The sequence below is a fragment of the Musca autumnalis genome, unplaced genomic scaffold (assembly GCF_047663935.1).
Source record: "Musca autumnalis isolate F117 unplaced genomic scaffold, ASM4766393v1 scaffold_1, whole genome shotgun sequence".
NCBI lineage: Eukaryota > Metazoa > Arthropoda > Insecta > Diptera > Muscidae > Musca > Musca autumnalis.
The window spans coordinates 154,808,704-154,823,946 of NW_027411644.1; the positions used below are offsets into that span (position 1 = coordinate 154,808,704).

Here is a 15,243-nt window from a genome sequence, read left to right on the forward strand (position 1 = left end):
GTCCAAACTTGGAATCTCCTAATATTTAGTCAAAATTTAGTTTAACTTCTAAGTTCAAAGGCAAGTTGAAAGGTCCTAAAAGGTTCACAAAATTCTGAAATGACCCTAAATACATTCGATCTGTCCTTAAATGAAAGTTTCAGTTCACATAGGCTGCGGGTATATCTCTTTAGGCAAAGCCAACTGATACTTTTTTAATTGTTTCCATAGGCAGGTCAAGTACAAAGATAGGCTAAGTAGGTCCACGTTTGGGTATACCCCGCATATAACGGCACATTCGGATCTAAAGTATTTTAAGGCTTTTAGCTACATTTTCTGACCAAATCAGCTGAAATTTGGAATTTGATGTGCATAGTAAAAAAAATTTTCCACTAAAAATTACCAATGTAGAGGCTATACCAACCCCATATAACGGTACATCCCGATTTTCGGTATTTAAAGGATTTTACCTAAAAATTTGAACCGAACTATCTGTAATTTGTCCTTAGAGGTTCCCAGTGGTCACGAAATGTCTTCTCTAAGAATCGTCAACTAGGTCCACGTTTTTGTGTAGCTCCAATATAACGGCGCCACCATGATTTTCGGTGTTTTATGGATTTTAGGTACAATTTTAACCGAACTAGTTGTAATTGTACACTTGAGGTTTTCAGCGGTCGCGAAACTTCTACACCACAAATCGTCGTCATAGGCCCTTGTTTTGGTGTAGCCCGCATACAACGGTACCCCTCGATTCGTTATTTTGAGGATTATAGCTACATTTTTGTGACCGAAGTAGCTTAAATTTGGCATTTGAGGTTCTCAGTGGTCCCGAAATTTCTCCACCAAAAATCGTGTACATAGGTCAATTTTTTGGTATAGCATCTATAGAACGGTGTCACCGTGGTGCAATGGTATGTACACCCGCTATGCACGCAGAAGGTCGTGGGTTCGATTTCCCGGCCAGGCAACATAAAATATTCAACGGTGACATAATACCCCTCATAATTGTTGGCGACATTTCCTGAGTATGTCAGCCATTTAACACTTTTCTACAAGTGGTGTCTTAGGGCACGCCGTTCGGACTCGACGATAAACTGGGGATCCCATATTATTGAGCTAATATGAATCGGGGTGCACTCATTGATATGAGAGAAGTCTCCCTTGTCCCGCCTGGGATGTTTGTGGAACAATTATCTATAGAACGGTACCTCGGAATTTTTAGTATTTTGAGGATTTTAGCTAAATTTTCTAACCAACTAGCTGTAATTTGTCATTTAAAGTTCTCAGACGCCCCGAAACTCCTCCACAAGTAACCCACGTTGATCCATGTTTTGGTATATCACCAATATGAAGGTACCTACAGATTGAAGGAATTTTTAGATAATTTAAGCATTTGTTGTATCCGTGGTCGAACAATTTTTGCACCTTACGGGAAACTAATTCTTCCATTTCAGTTCAGAATAATTTAGGGTTGAGGGCCGGCCCGGCCGCACTCGATGTGTTTAGTTGTTTATCTTAATATTCATTTTGTTTCACTTCCTCATTGTGGTAGTTTCCAACCTCAAGAATTTATTCGAGTATTTTACTCGTCTTCTCGTTGACATTATCTACTTTGTATTTTGCCCTTTAGCCACTTTAGCATAATATTTCTAAAAAAATCAGAGACAGTAGTTACTGCAAAAAGAATATATTCGACCCGTTGGACATGGTGGAATATATGCTTTTTTGTATGTAGTGCCTCACTTTTTTGGTTTGAACTGCAGTGAACTGAATTGTCATCCTCTTTGAATAACCCTTTTATTAAAATAAAATGTGTAAATGTATTAGTATGCGGCAGCAACTATTATTCCATTTGGCACGTCGCTGTCAAGAGACTAACTTTGTTTACTTACAAAAATAATACCCAAATTGTATAAATGACAAAATGTTTAGCTCCAAAAATCGCCTTGCAAAGCCAGTGATGAAGTTGGGATTTTGTTTTTTTTTTTTTTTTGTGCGATATTAGCAAAGAAATAGTCATGCAGCCAGCAGCCTATGGTCATGGCGTCAGCAGATCAACAACAATAACATTGCGACATCCCTCTGTTCCACCAGAGAAGATGATATGGACCTGAACGAAAACTAAAACCATACCGCTATTGTCTTTTATTTGACTCCCAGCCTAATATTGCAATTGTTATTGTTTGTGCGGTGTGTGAACCTTCTCCCATTTTAAGTGGAGATTGAGAGAGAGCCAAAACATAGATGAAGAAGAAGTCACCAACTCAACCTCATCCATGTCCACCAAACAACAGCTGTTTTGGCATTTGTATGCATGCCATTGCACACGAATTTGAAGCTCTGGCCAACAGAGGTGAATTCCAACAGTTTCGGTATAAATGGATGATGCGGCAGCTGGAGACCGCCAGTAAACCATTCGATTTAGTTTAATAAACAACAAAAATCGCAGCATAAAGACGCGAATCAGAACTTTCCATTTCTTCCAACCCCTATCTTTTGCTTATATCAACCAACCACACTAATTAGTCCAACGGAGAGTGCGTAGTTCGGAGCACAGACATAGGATTACCATTTCATTAAGTCTGTGTAGGATCTAAGAAGTGTAAAAATAACGGTTTAATTGTTCGCTCGAAAGTTCGGGAAAATGAAGGCATTTATTTTAATGTCATGTTTGGCTCTGGCTGCTGCTAGACCAGAAGCTGGATATGCTTATAACAGACCCGGTGGTAGTGGTGGTGGTGGTGGCGGCGGTTTTGGAGGCAGCTCTGGTGGCTTTGGCGGTGGTGGTTTCGGTGGTGGCGGCTCCGGAGGTTTTGGTGGTGGTTCCGGTGGCTTCGGCGGCGGGGGTTCTGGTGGCTTTGGAGGTGGTTCTAGTGGCGGTTTTGGAGGAAGCGGCGGATTTGGTGGAGGATCTGGTGGTGGTGGATTCGGAGGAGGTTCCGGTGGAGGATTCGGTGGAGGTAAGTTATAATTTCTAAGTTGAAATAATATACATATCGACGTTGGCTACTTATGATTTTAGGATCCGGAGGTGGATTTGGCGGCGGTGGCTCTATTGGCGGATTTGGTGGTGGAGGCGGTGGTGGTGGTACCACTTTGGTTCAAAAGCATATCTACGTCCATGTGCCTCCACCAGAGCCTGAGGAATCTCGCCCTCGTCCCAACATACCCGTTGGCCAGGCCCAAAAACACTACAAGATTATTTTCATTAAGGCTCCATCGCCTCCTTCTTATCAAGCTCCCGTCATTCCGGTTCAACCTCAAAACGAAGAAAAGACCTTGGTCTATGTATTGGTCAAGAAACCCGACGATCAACAGGATATTGTCATTCCTACTCCTGCTCCAACGCAGCCTTCCAAACCAGAAGTCTACTTCATCAAATACAAGACTCAAAAGGATGGAGGCAGCGGTGGTGGTGGTGGCGGCGCTGGTGGCTACGATTCTGGCAGCGGTGGTATTGGAGGAGGCAGCGGTGGTATTGGTGGCGGTAGTGGTGGTTATGATTTGGGTGGTGGTTCCGGTGGCGGCAGTGGTGGTGGTGCTCCATCATCCAACTATGGTCCTCCTGGTAAATCTGGCCCTTACTAAAATCAATCAGATAATGGCCAAGGCGTCTTTACGTATTTACCATTCATATGACCACTGACATGTTGTTGGAAAAAGTTAAATTCCACATTGACGCTATTGACTACTAGTCCTACTGGAAAATATTTAAAAATATTACTTGTATCCTCACCACTCAAAAATCAGAATATTGACTTTTGACCTCTCGGACGAGACCAACAAACCAATTCATCATATTGAACCAACAAATGACGCTGTGACTTCTATCCAAAAAATCATCAAATATTAGGACAACACGTTCTAAAGAAATGCCTCGAACTAAAAGTTGGAGGAGTGGACTTCTCCCACGAAACTGAGAACACAAGAATTAAAGAACAATGTAACTGACCCTGTACGCATGACGATCTGTGGTTATCCTGCTCATCACAACAAAATACTCATCGTTCTTTTGTATATAAGCCATGTTCATTTCTATATCCTCAACTTGTGATCTATCTGTCTAGCTCTCTGTATAGTTCTGGTGGACTGACTATGGTCCATAATACTATGTAACTATCCTGCCTAAATATCTATTGTTGTTAGTTTAAGAATGTCTGCTTTGGAGATTTTCACAAATAGTTTAAATGTTCTGTTTATAATTATTTTTTGTTATTTTGTATGTTTTGTTTAAACAAAATCTCCCAGGTGGGCGCATTATGTTAAATTGTTTATTAATTAATTGTATTAATTTGTTAAGTACTTTTATTATGCACAATAAAAAACGACGGTGACAAAATTTGAAAAAAAAAAACACACACGGTCTTATTATTATTCACAGGGGGAATGACAAAGAAAAGCACTTGAAATTTTAATTGAAATAATACGTCAGGGGTAATACATACTTCGGATATATCATGCACAGTTAGTCGATTGGTATTAAAATAAAGTCATATTGATATGTAAACCACTCCAGCCGTTTGTCTAGACAATGGGCATATTAATTAGGTGTTTTTTTAATTCGTGTCATTTAGAAAAAAGATATGATTGATGACATATGCATGACAATGGATGTGAATTTTTAATCAAAACAAAATTTAAAAAAATTTCAATCTAACAGTCAATAACATAGCGTAGTAAAGTTAAAATTTAAAATTTATTGCATGTTAAAAAATTCACATTTTTCTTTTTAGAGGGTTTAAACAAATCGTCAAGTCAGGACTTGAAAGGAGTTTTTTTATTTTCTCGACTTCATTTTCAGCCACATTTTTACAAGAGACAAAACACTACAGATAAAGTACGAATCATAACATTATATATAATAATCGTTCCACAAACATCCCAGGCGGGACAGGGGAGACTTCTCTCATATCAATGAGTGCACCCCGATTCATATTAGCTCAATGATATGGGTCCTACAGTTTATCGCCAAGTACGAACGGCGCACAGTGGTTCAGAATCGTTTTTTCCTGGTCAAAATTCTGTAACTTTTGCACGGATGGAGATATTTTCACAATTCTTTTTTTGTTAGAAAGATAACACAATCAGCTTACCGGTGAGTTATAATCGGTCAGTTGCAGAGGAATTCAAGGTCAAAATTAAACTTTGAATTTTTTTACTATTATTCATCAACATATCAGTGTTTTTGTGTTTTTTATATCTTCTTATGTATTAAAGGTGGTCAAACGCCAATAAATTAACTATAAAAATACCAAAAAAACTAAAAAAAATCGAAAAAATTTAATTTTTTCAAAAAAAAATACAAAAAATTTAAATTTTTTCAAAAATTAAAAAAATACTACTTGAGTTTTCATAAAACGTATATAGCTCATATAAAAACTCATATACTCCAAAAGATGTTAATTTGTGTTAAAAACTGTAATTCATATGGGAAATGGTATGGTAATGGTATAATCAATAAATTTAAAAAAGTGTTAAACGGACGGAACCGAACTGGAACAAAAGTATAATATGGGCTGAAAGAGGAGACCTGCTTGCATCTTTCTGTAAAAACAGAACATTGTTCCATGTTGTTCCACAAAAGTTCTAGTCTATTAAATTTGGAATTTCATAAAAATTAGTACCTGAGAAAAAATAAAATAGCTCATGTTGTGTAAACGCAATATCTGTTATAGTTTCCGAGATATAGCTATTTCTTTCTCCAGAAGTTTGGAAAAATTACGTATTTCTCAAACATGCGAAAAATTGTCGTCTTTAGGCGGACATTCCAATATTTTGACCTAATTTTTGTGGTTTCCTTATGGTCTGTTACAGTACTGCAAGAATCTACTAATTTTTATACCCTCAGCATTTATGCTAACGAGGGTATATACACTTTCATACGGGCAAAATGTGCCTCATCGAAATAATGGTTTTAGACCCCAAGTATGTTCGGACGAAATGTGTTTCAGACAATTTGGAGTCGATTGAGCAATGTCCGTCCGTCTGTCTGTCTGGCTGGAGCACACGATAACTCACGAACGGATCAACCTATTCTGTCCAAAATTTGGCTTTCGTAATATTTTGTCCAAACTTAGTTTAAGTTCGAAGATGGGTTATATCGGTCCACTCCTTCCAGTACCTCTCCCACAAAAGTTCGAAAATGTTCGGAAAATTTGTACGTACGATAACTCTTGAAGTAAGCAACCGATTTGGTCCACAATATGCAACTCGTGAAATGTCTACCACACTTAGATGAGGTTCCAATATGGACTCAATCGGTCCACTCCTTCTGGTACCTCCCACACAAAATTTCGGATAAGTTCAGTTTAGGACCTGATCTCGAATCGCTTTGATTTTTGTTTTAGCAACTAGTGTTCACTGCCCCCCATACGACGGTACAAGTTTCATCAGGGGCAAGTCCATACTTCCTGAGAAAATAGCCTGAAAGTTACCCCTATGACACTGTGTGAGGTGGTTGGAGAGCAAGATAACTCTCGAACGGGTCTGCCGATTGGGTCCAAAATTTGGCCTTAGTAATATTTTGTCCAAACATAGTTTAAGTTCGAAAATAAGCCATATCGGTCCACTCCTTCAGGTACCTCCCCCACAAAATTTCAAAAATGTTCGGAAAAATTGTTCGTATGGTAACTTTTGAAGGGAGTGGCCGAATTGGTCCATACTTAACTTATCCTAATATATCTACCAGATATAGTTCAGGTTCAAATATGGACTATATTTGTCCACTTCATCCAGTACCTCCCAAGCAAAATTTCGGATAAGTTCACTTTAAGCCCTGCTATCGAATCACTTTGATTTTTGTTGAAGCACTTGCATTCGCTGCCTCAATCTCGATGGTAAAAGTTTTTTCAGTGGCAAATCCACACTGCTTGAGCAAACAGCCCGAAGGTTATAAAAACCCCCTATGGCACCATATGTAGTGGCAGGAGATCCACTTCCATAATGGTCAATGTCGATCCATTCCTTTAAGTATTTCCTCCGCAAAACTTTTGCTCTTTAATACTAATCAATTTTTTTTGTCGTTTCATACGCCCAAAGATTTTAAAACCCTCTAAATACATACGTTTTTGGAAAAAAATGTTTCAATATACACAGGCTGAGGGTATATCTCTGTCGACCAAGCCGACTGATACTTTTTTACTTGTTAATATTTTTTTCGATAACATATAGGAAAAAGTGTTATCGTAGTAAAAAATAGTAGCCTTTTGCAGGTTCTGGAATAGAGCATTAGTTTCAATATGTTTACTATCGAATCCCATGTAGAAATTAAATATCTGTGAAAAAACAAAATTTTGATTTTTTTGCCAGGAAACTCGTTTCTTGAACCATTGTGCGGCGTGTCCTAAGACAACACTTGTAGAGAAGTTTTACATGACTGAAATACTCAGGATATGTAGCCAACATCAATTACTGAGGGGTATTTTGCCACCGTTGAAAATTTGATGTTGCCTAGCCGGGGAATCGAACGCACGACCTTCTGCGTGCAAGGCGGGTGTGCAGACCATTGCACCACGGTGGCACCCAATTGTTAAATAAACTGCTGTTAAATAAACTGTTAATAAAACTGAACAAACTTTATTTTTAATGATTTAAATTAAAAAAAGTTTGTATTGAAGAAGTGAATTCTAGCGAAGTCCCACATACTTAACCAATATGCTACGGGTGTGTGGAAATTCGCTAGAATTCAATTTTTCAACACAAACTCCTCATGTTACCTCGGCTAATATGCAATTAATTAAATACTTAAATACTTTCGTCCTAATAAGACAACAATGAATAAAAAAAGTAGTTTGGGGCCTAGAGGTACATAGTTACTATATAGCAATAAATTTTCAAAAAATATGGAGCGTAACTACAAATATTTGGTAACGTTCAGTCCAATTCTTTTTTGACAAATTAAATTGTACTTCCTAGATTCCAAAACTCTAGCTCATAAATTGTTTGAAAATATTGCTTAAAACCTAAAATCGGACCGTACAGTTATATGGGAGCTATATCAAAACGTAGAGCTATGTGCAGAATTTTTGTGGAGAATGGTTGTGACTACTGGAAGCCCCAAATACCAGATTAACCTAATTTGGTCGGAAAATGCAGCTTAAATCCTCAAAATAATGAAAATCGGCAGGTATCGTTATATGGTGGCTATACCCAAACGTGGACCTATTCCACAATTTTTGGTGGAAAAGTGACCACTAGCAACTCTGAGTACCAAATTACAACTAATTTGCTAGGAAAGTGCGGTTTAACCCCTCAAAATACCAAAAATCGGGAGGTACCGTCGTGTGGGGGCTTTACCGAAATATTAGTCGACTTTGTTCATATTTGATCCATTATTTCCCACGGACACAGACTGAGTTTGTGTTTACCATATGTTTCATCGTTCGATAAATAGGGAATCCCAAAATTTCGAACGTTCGTAATTTGTCTTCGAACATTAGGCCCCAAGTGTATCGGAAAACAACAACAAAACTTTTGGGGCCTAATTCCGTCTTTTTGGGACTTTTTTTTGCTTAGTGGTTGGGGTCTATTTGGCTTTACGAGGGCGGTTCGGAAACTTCTTAGCCTCTCAATGAAAGAGAATAGTTAGTTTTTCAAAAATATTTTTATTTTTCAATATAATCTCCTGAAACTTCAATACACTTAGTCCAACGCTTTTCTAGCAATTCTATCCCTTGATTAAAATAGTTTTCCTCAAGGTCTTCAAAATAGTGGTTTACAACTGTAATTGCATCTTTATTTGAGGTAAAACGCTTGTCAGCATGGAATTTTTTTAAATTTGGGAACAAGTAAAAGTCGCTGGGAGCTAAATCAGGAGAATAAGGTGGGTGGTCAAGCAACTCGTACTTTAATTCGTTGATTTTAGCCATTGTTAAAACACTCTTGTGCGCTGGTGCGTTGTCTTGATGAAAAATTATTTTTTTGTGTTGTAAGCCAGGACGTTTTTCTCGAATTTGTACATTTAATTGATCCAAGTCCCAAAAAACCGTTGCTATAACCTTACCAGCCGATTGAATTGTTTTTGCCTTCTTTGGGGCATTTCCTTCAGATTCAGTCCATTGTTTGGATTGTTCTTTTGTCTCTGGAGTATAGTGGTGGATCCATGTCTCATCAACAGTTATGAAACGACGCTTAAAATCCATTTTATTTCGCTTAAAACGATCCAAACAAGCTTGAGAAATGTTCATTCTTATGCGTTTTTGATCGGCTGTTAACAAATGCGGCACCCATCTTGCAGAAAGCTTTTTCATCTGTAGTTCTTCATGCAAAATTAAATGGACTCGATCATTTGAGATGCCCATGATATTATCAATTTCACGCACTTTTATTCGTCGATCATTTAATACCATATCATGCACTTTGGCTAGAATTTCTGTTGTTGTTGCTGTTTTTGGACGTCCACTACGTGGTTCATCTTCAATGCTTGTACGACCACGTTTAAATTCAGCAACCCAATTTTTTACTGTTGCATATGAAGGAGCACTTTCACCTAACACATTCACCATATCATTATGAATTTCTTGTCCCGATAAACTTTTTTTATGTAAATATTTAATGACAGCACGCATTTCTAATTTTTTCCATTGTAAAATAATTGCGGATGCGTCTTTTTTGAACACCTGTTTCTATATGAAGGAGTTGCCAGATCGAAACAAAATTTAACATGTGTTCATAACAGAGATGGAAGTTTCCAAAACACTTAACTTTTTTCTGTTTATACCGCGCTTTTTGTGCTAGGCTAAAAAGTTTCCGAACTGCCCTCGTACTACAAGTAAATCGAAAATTGGGGTGTAAGTAATATTGGGGTGTAATTAAATTTTCCAATAGGGCCTTATTGGGCATATTTGGGCCACAAATGCAAATTAAACCCAGTTCAACTTTATACGGGCATAACTTATTTTTTGCACAACGGATTTCTATTTCTCTTTTGTATTTTAACTGTTTTGTTTTCGAAAGTATTTATTACGTTGGAACTAACATTGCTTATGATTCATATTAAGTAGAAAAACTAGATATATATCAACGCATCATTACTTCCGACGTCAAAAATACCATTTTTTAAACCGAAAAGTTAGAATACAAAAAAATGATAACTTATCTATTTTTTAACCGACTGTATTTGTTTTTTATTTCTGTTTTTAATGCATCTTTTCACACTTAAATCACTATAACTTAATATTTTTGTTAACCGATTTAAAAAATTAGTTGCTTGTTCGAGAGATATTATTCGCCCATTTATCGGCATATTTCCTCCAAATTTATATTAAAGTCGAATATCGACCAACCCCATCGGGTACCTTCCCAATATAAATAACACTATTTTTATTAAAGATCGATCCTTGAAATAAGAAACAACAACCCTTCCAAAAACAGAGAAAAGTTCCTGTTGTAAACGACACACAGTGGTTCCTAAACGTTTTTTCCTGGTCAAAATTCCGTAACTTTTGAACGTATAGAGATACTTTCTAAATAACAATAACGATCAAATTCGGACTAGCAGTAGCAGAGAAATTCAAGGTCAAAATTAAACATTTGATGTTGTATTTTTGATTAAGCTTTTAGACCTCTAAAGTTAAAATTTTTTCGCAAACATTATGCGCACGATAAGTCTCGAAGGGACTTACCGATTTGGTCCATATTTAGCACATCGCAATATTTCTGATAGACATAGATCAAGTTCGAATGTGGACTATATCGGTCCACTCCTTCGAGTACCTCCCACACAAAATTTCGGAAAAGTGCAGTTTAATACCTCCTCTCGAATCGTTTTGATTTTTGTTGTTCGCTGCCCCCATTATGACGGCGCAATTGTTTTCAGGGGCAAGTCCATACTTCCTGAGAAAATGACCTGAAAGCTGTAAAAACCCGCTATCGCACCATGTGTAGTGGATGGAGCGCTAGATATTTCTCGATAGGATAAACAGATTATTTCAAAAATTGGGAGTCGTAATATCTTGCCCAAACTTAAAACAAGTTCTAAGATGGGCCATTTCGGTCCACTCCTTCGGGTATCTCCACTATAAAAGTTCAAAAGTTTTCACTAAAATGGTGCCCACTATAACTCTCGAAGGCAGTAACCGATTTTATCCATACTTTGCATATCGTAATATAGATCCGGTTAGAATATGGACTATATACGTCAACTCCTTCCGGTACCTTACACACAAAATTTCGGAAAAGTGCAGATTAGGACCTCGTCTCGAATCGTTTCGATTTTTCTTGCAACAGCTTGTGCTTAAAGTCTCTATTACGAGGTACAAGAGTAGTGGCTACGGCCAATATGTGCAGTGGCTGCGTTGGTCCGCACTTTGTATATCGTAATATTTCTTCGAATGTAAGATGCAATTCGATGGTAATGTTTAAAGGTTCACTCCTTCCGTTAACTCCCCCACAAAAGATCGAAACGCGATATCTCATAAACGGAGCAACCGATTTGGTCCAAAATATTGGATCTCGAAATATTTTTTCCAAATTTAGTTTATGTTCAAAAGTGGTCCCTATCGATCCACTGCTTGGGGTACCACCCACACAAATGTTCAACAGTTTTATGCGGTTAAAGGTCCTTTGGAAATTTTTACCGAAGGTACTATTAAAGGACCTGTTTACAGCCATATTATGTTCTTCATGTTTCCAAAAGCTCTAAATTATATAGTGACTAACTGAAATGTCTTGTGGGTGGGTATCCATCGAGAGGAATGACTCCCAAAATAAAACCCACTTCCAAAATGAACTATGTCGGTCCATTCCTTTAGGTACCTCCCATGCAAAACTCTTGAGCTTTGATCCAAATCCATATTTTTGTCGGCTCATGCGCCCAATTTTGAAAACCCTCTAAAACATAAGTGTTTCAATTCACGCAGGCTCAGGGTATAACTCTGTCTGCAAAGACGACTGATACTTCTTTGCTTGTTATATCCGACGTTTCATTGTTTTTTTGTGACATATTCTGGGGAATTCGTTTATTTCAATAAGATAAATTTAGATTTGTCAATTACATCAAAACATTACACAATAATAAACAGCCTTAAATTAAACTTATTATATAATTTTAGAGGTGTTTTATATCTCCCACTGTTAATTTGACAGCAATCCCATAGCACGAACTGTTGTTGTTAGTATCTTCTTTTAGATTCATTGTTTTCTCAATGTTTTGCAGTATTTTCAGACTTTCAATCAGGGCTGCTCACTAGTGAATTGAAGAGAAATCTATATTTTCGGTTTTCTTGTGTTTTCATTAGATTTTTTAATTTCTTTAAAGATAATTGTAATTCTTAAAATAAGATGCATTAATTCAAATAATAATACGACGATAAAATAATGAGGAACCACCGGTTATGTCATTTCGGTTACCTTGTTTTCAGTTAAATATCTGCTTATAGTGAATTCAAAACTTTCTGAAAAGTAAAAACTTTAAAAGCTTTTTGTGCAGAAGCTTTTTTATCGAATCACTTAATAATTAAGATTTTATGTAATCTTATGTAAAAACTCATCACCCTATGATACAGGGATATAAGGTTGTAAAAAAGTCATAACCCTATTGTGCAACGTTAAGACAAAGTTAAGGGCAATGTGCCCATTGAACGCGGTTCAATCGTTGGGATGGGTAACAACTACAACTACCATCTTAAATACTACAAACAACATCTGTTCCGAAATAAGGAGAAGAATAGTATTTGCTAACAGAGTTAAATTTTTAGTGATCATTACGAACCCTACATTAAAAATAACAGATAAAAACAAGTTAAAAAATATCCGTCGGCTTTGCCGACAGGGATATACACCTATCCTATCTGAATTTAAATTATCGTCTACGAACAGATCGAATGTATTTAGGGCCCTTTGTGGACATTTGAACTTGCCGACAAAAATATGGATTAGGATTAAAATTCAAAAGTGTTGCGGAGGAGGTACTTAAAGGAATGGAACGACATAGTCCATTACGAAAGTTCGGTGGGTCATAGCATTTTAGAAGTTTAACTAAATTTGGACAACATATTAGGAGATCCAAAGTTTTGAACAAATTGGTTGCCCATCTTCGAACTGAGACTAAGTTTTGACAAACTATGATGAAAGACAAATTTTGGACCAAATCGGGTGATCAGTTCGAGAGTTATAGTGCTCTCCTGCGACTACATATGGTGCTATGGGGTTTTTACACCTTTCGGGCAGTTTTATCACGAAGAATGGACTTGCCCCTGAAAAAACGTTTACCGTCGTAATTGAGGCAGCGAATGCATATTGCTTCAACAGAAATAAAAGTGATTCGAGAGCAGGTCTTAAAGTGAACTTATGCGAAATTTTGTGTGGGAGGTACACAAAGGTGTGGACAAATATAATCCATATTCAAAAATGATATACATCTGGTAGATATATTAGAAAGTGTAATGCATGGACCACATCGGTAACTCTCTTCAAGACTTATCGTGCGCACAATTTTTCTGAACATTTTTGAACTTTTGTGGGGGAGGTACCTGAAGGAGTGTACCGATATGGCTTATCTTCGAAGTTAAGCTAAGTTTGGACAAAATATGACGATAGTCAAATTTTGGACCAAATCGGCACATCTGTTCGAGAGTTATCTTGCGCTCCAACCACTACACACAGTGTTATAGTTTTTTTTTTGTACTTTTCAGGCTATTTTCTCAGGAAATATGGAGTTGCCCCAAATAAAACTTGTAACGTCGTATGGGGGGGGTGGCGGTGAATACAAGTTGCTACAACAAAAACCGAAGCGATTCGAGAGCTGGTACTAGACTGAACTTTTCCGAAATTTTGTGTGGGAGGTACCCGAAGGAGTGCCCGATTGAGTCCTTATTGGAACCTCGTCTAAGTCTGGTAAAGATTTCACGATGTACAAAGTATGGACCACATCGGTTACTCCCTTCAAGAGTTATCGTGCGCACACATTTTCCGAACATTTTCGAAGAACGCTATTGCTTTTCGTGAAAATCGGTTCAGATTTGGATAAAGCTCATGGTGCATCAAACCAGTTTTCGGAGTCGAGGTATTTCTGACTCGACTCCGACTCCGAGTCGACTTCGAGGGTTCCTTCCTATACCACTAAAAATGAATTAAATGTGGACAAATGTTTAACTTTTTCCAATATTTGGGCCCATATAAGCTAATCTGTTTGCTTTTCTTAACATATTCTTTAGAATGTTCATTAATACTCAACTACAAAACATAAATATGAAGTAACATTCATATTAATATTAATATTAATATTAATATTAATATTAATATTAATATTAATATTAATATTAATATTAATATTAATATTAATATTAATATTAATATTAATATTAATATTAATATTAATATTAATATTAATATTAATATTAATATTAATATTAATATTAATATTAATATTAATATTAATATTAATATTAATATTAATATTAATATTAATATTAATATTAATATCAACATCATTAAAGTTTTTACAAATATTATTTTTGGTAAGAATATTAGAATGTCTTGGCTAAAAATGTTGATATATAAATGATTATAATCTTGTTTTTAAAATATTATTTTTGAGAATTTACAAAATGTCTAAAAAGTGGCGAAGCCTCCCCACCCATGGGGTAACTTCGCCATCGACATAGGACATATATTAAGGGACTCTAAAACTGGCATTTACCATACTTCCTCCTCAAATATCAACATTATGCATAAAAGGAACATGCTTTCTATTTAATAATCAAAAATGATTCTAAAATTTACAAAACGAAACATATTCTAACCGTTAATTGAAGTAGGTTCCTTGAATTTAGGCATAAAAATGAAATTTTTGCCAAATTAGATAGGTTTAGCACAATATTTGATTTCAACTTCACATTATAGCGTGGTATATCAACAGCATAAACAATTTAAGTTAAACCTGACATATTTCTCACATTAACCCACAACACCCCTATCATGCCGTAGCCGCCCCACCCCCTACATAGTTCATAATATGAATATATTTGCATTTATAATTACTTTTATCATGCAAATTATTTGGATTTATATTCTTCAGTAGTTGTCTATTAACGATATAAAATATAATTTTGATATCACAAAAGGTATACAAGATATCACAAAATATACCTACCATGAATATTTTTCGCAATACCCCAAAAACATGAAACCGCGTGCATCAGCAATCATATATTTGATAGAAATGCCAATTTTTGGGAGATGAAAGATCTTCGTTAAACTCACAATTTTCCCTCTAACGGCATTTCTGTAGCAGTTATAATTATCAAAAAAATTGGCGCTGGCGAA

General features: G+C 36.4%; 2 protein-coding genes across 3 annotated transcripts in view; both read left to right on the forward strand.

Moving 5' to 3' along the window:
* The window catches only part of RYa-R (RYamide receptor), a 688,795-nt gene that overhangs the window by 567,064 nt on the left and 106,488 nt on the right, over window positions 1-15,243 (forward strand). The gene's annotated exons all lie outside the window — the stretch shown is intronic.
* On the forward strand, window positions 2,157-4,333 carry LOC141388602 (uncharacterized). The gene is made up of 2 exons (XM_073958608.1): window positions 2,157-2,939; window positions 3,002-4,333. Exons 1-2 carry the CDS (start codon window positions 2,624-2,626, stop codon window positions 3,565-3,567), a joined length of 882 nt encoding a protein of 293 aa, XP_073814709.1. The 5' UTR covers window positions 2,157-2,623; the 3' UTR covers window positions 3,568-4,333.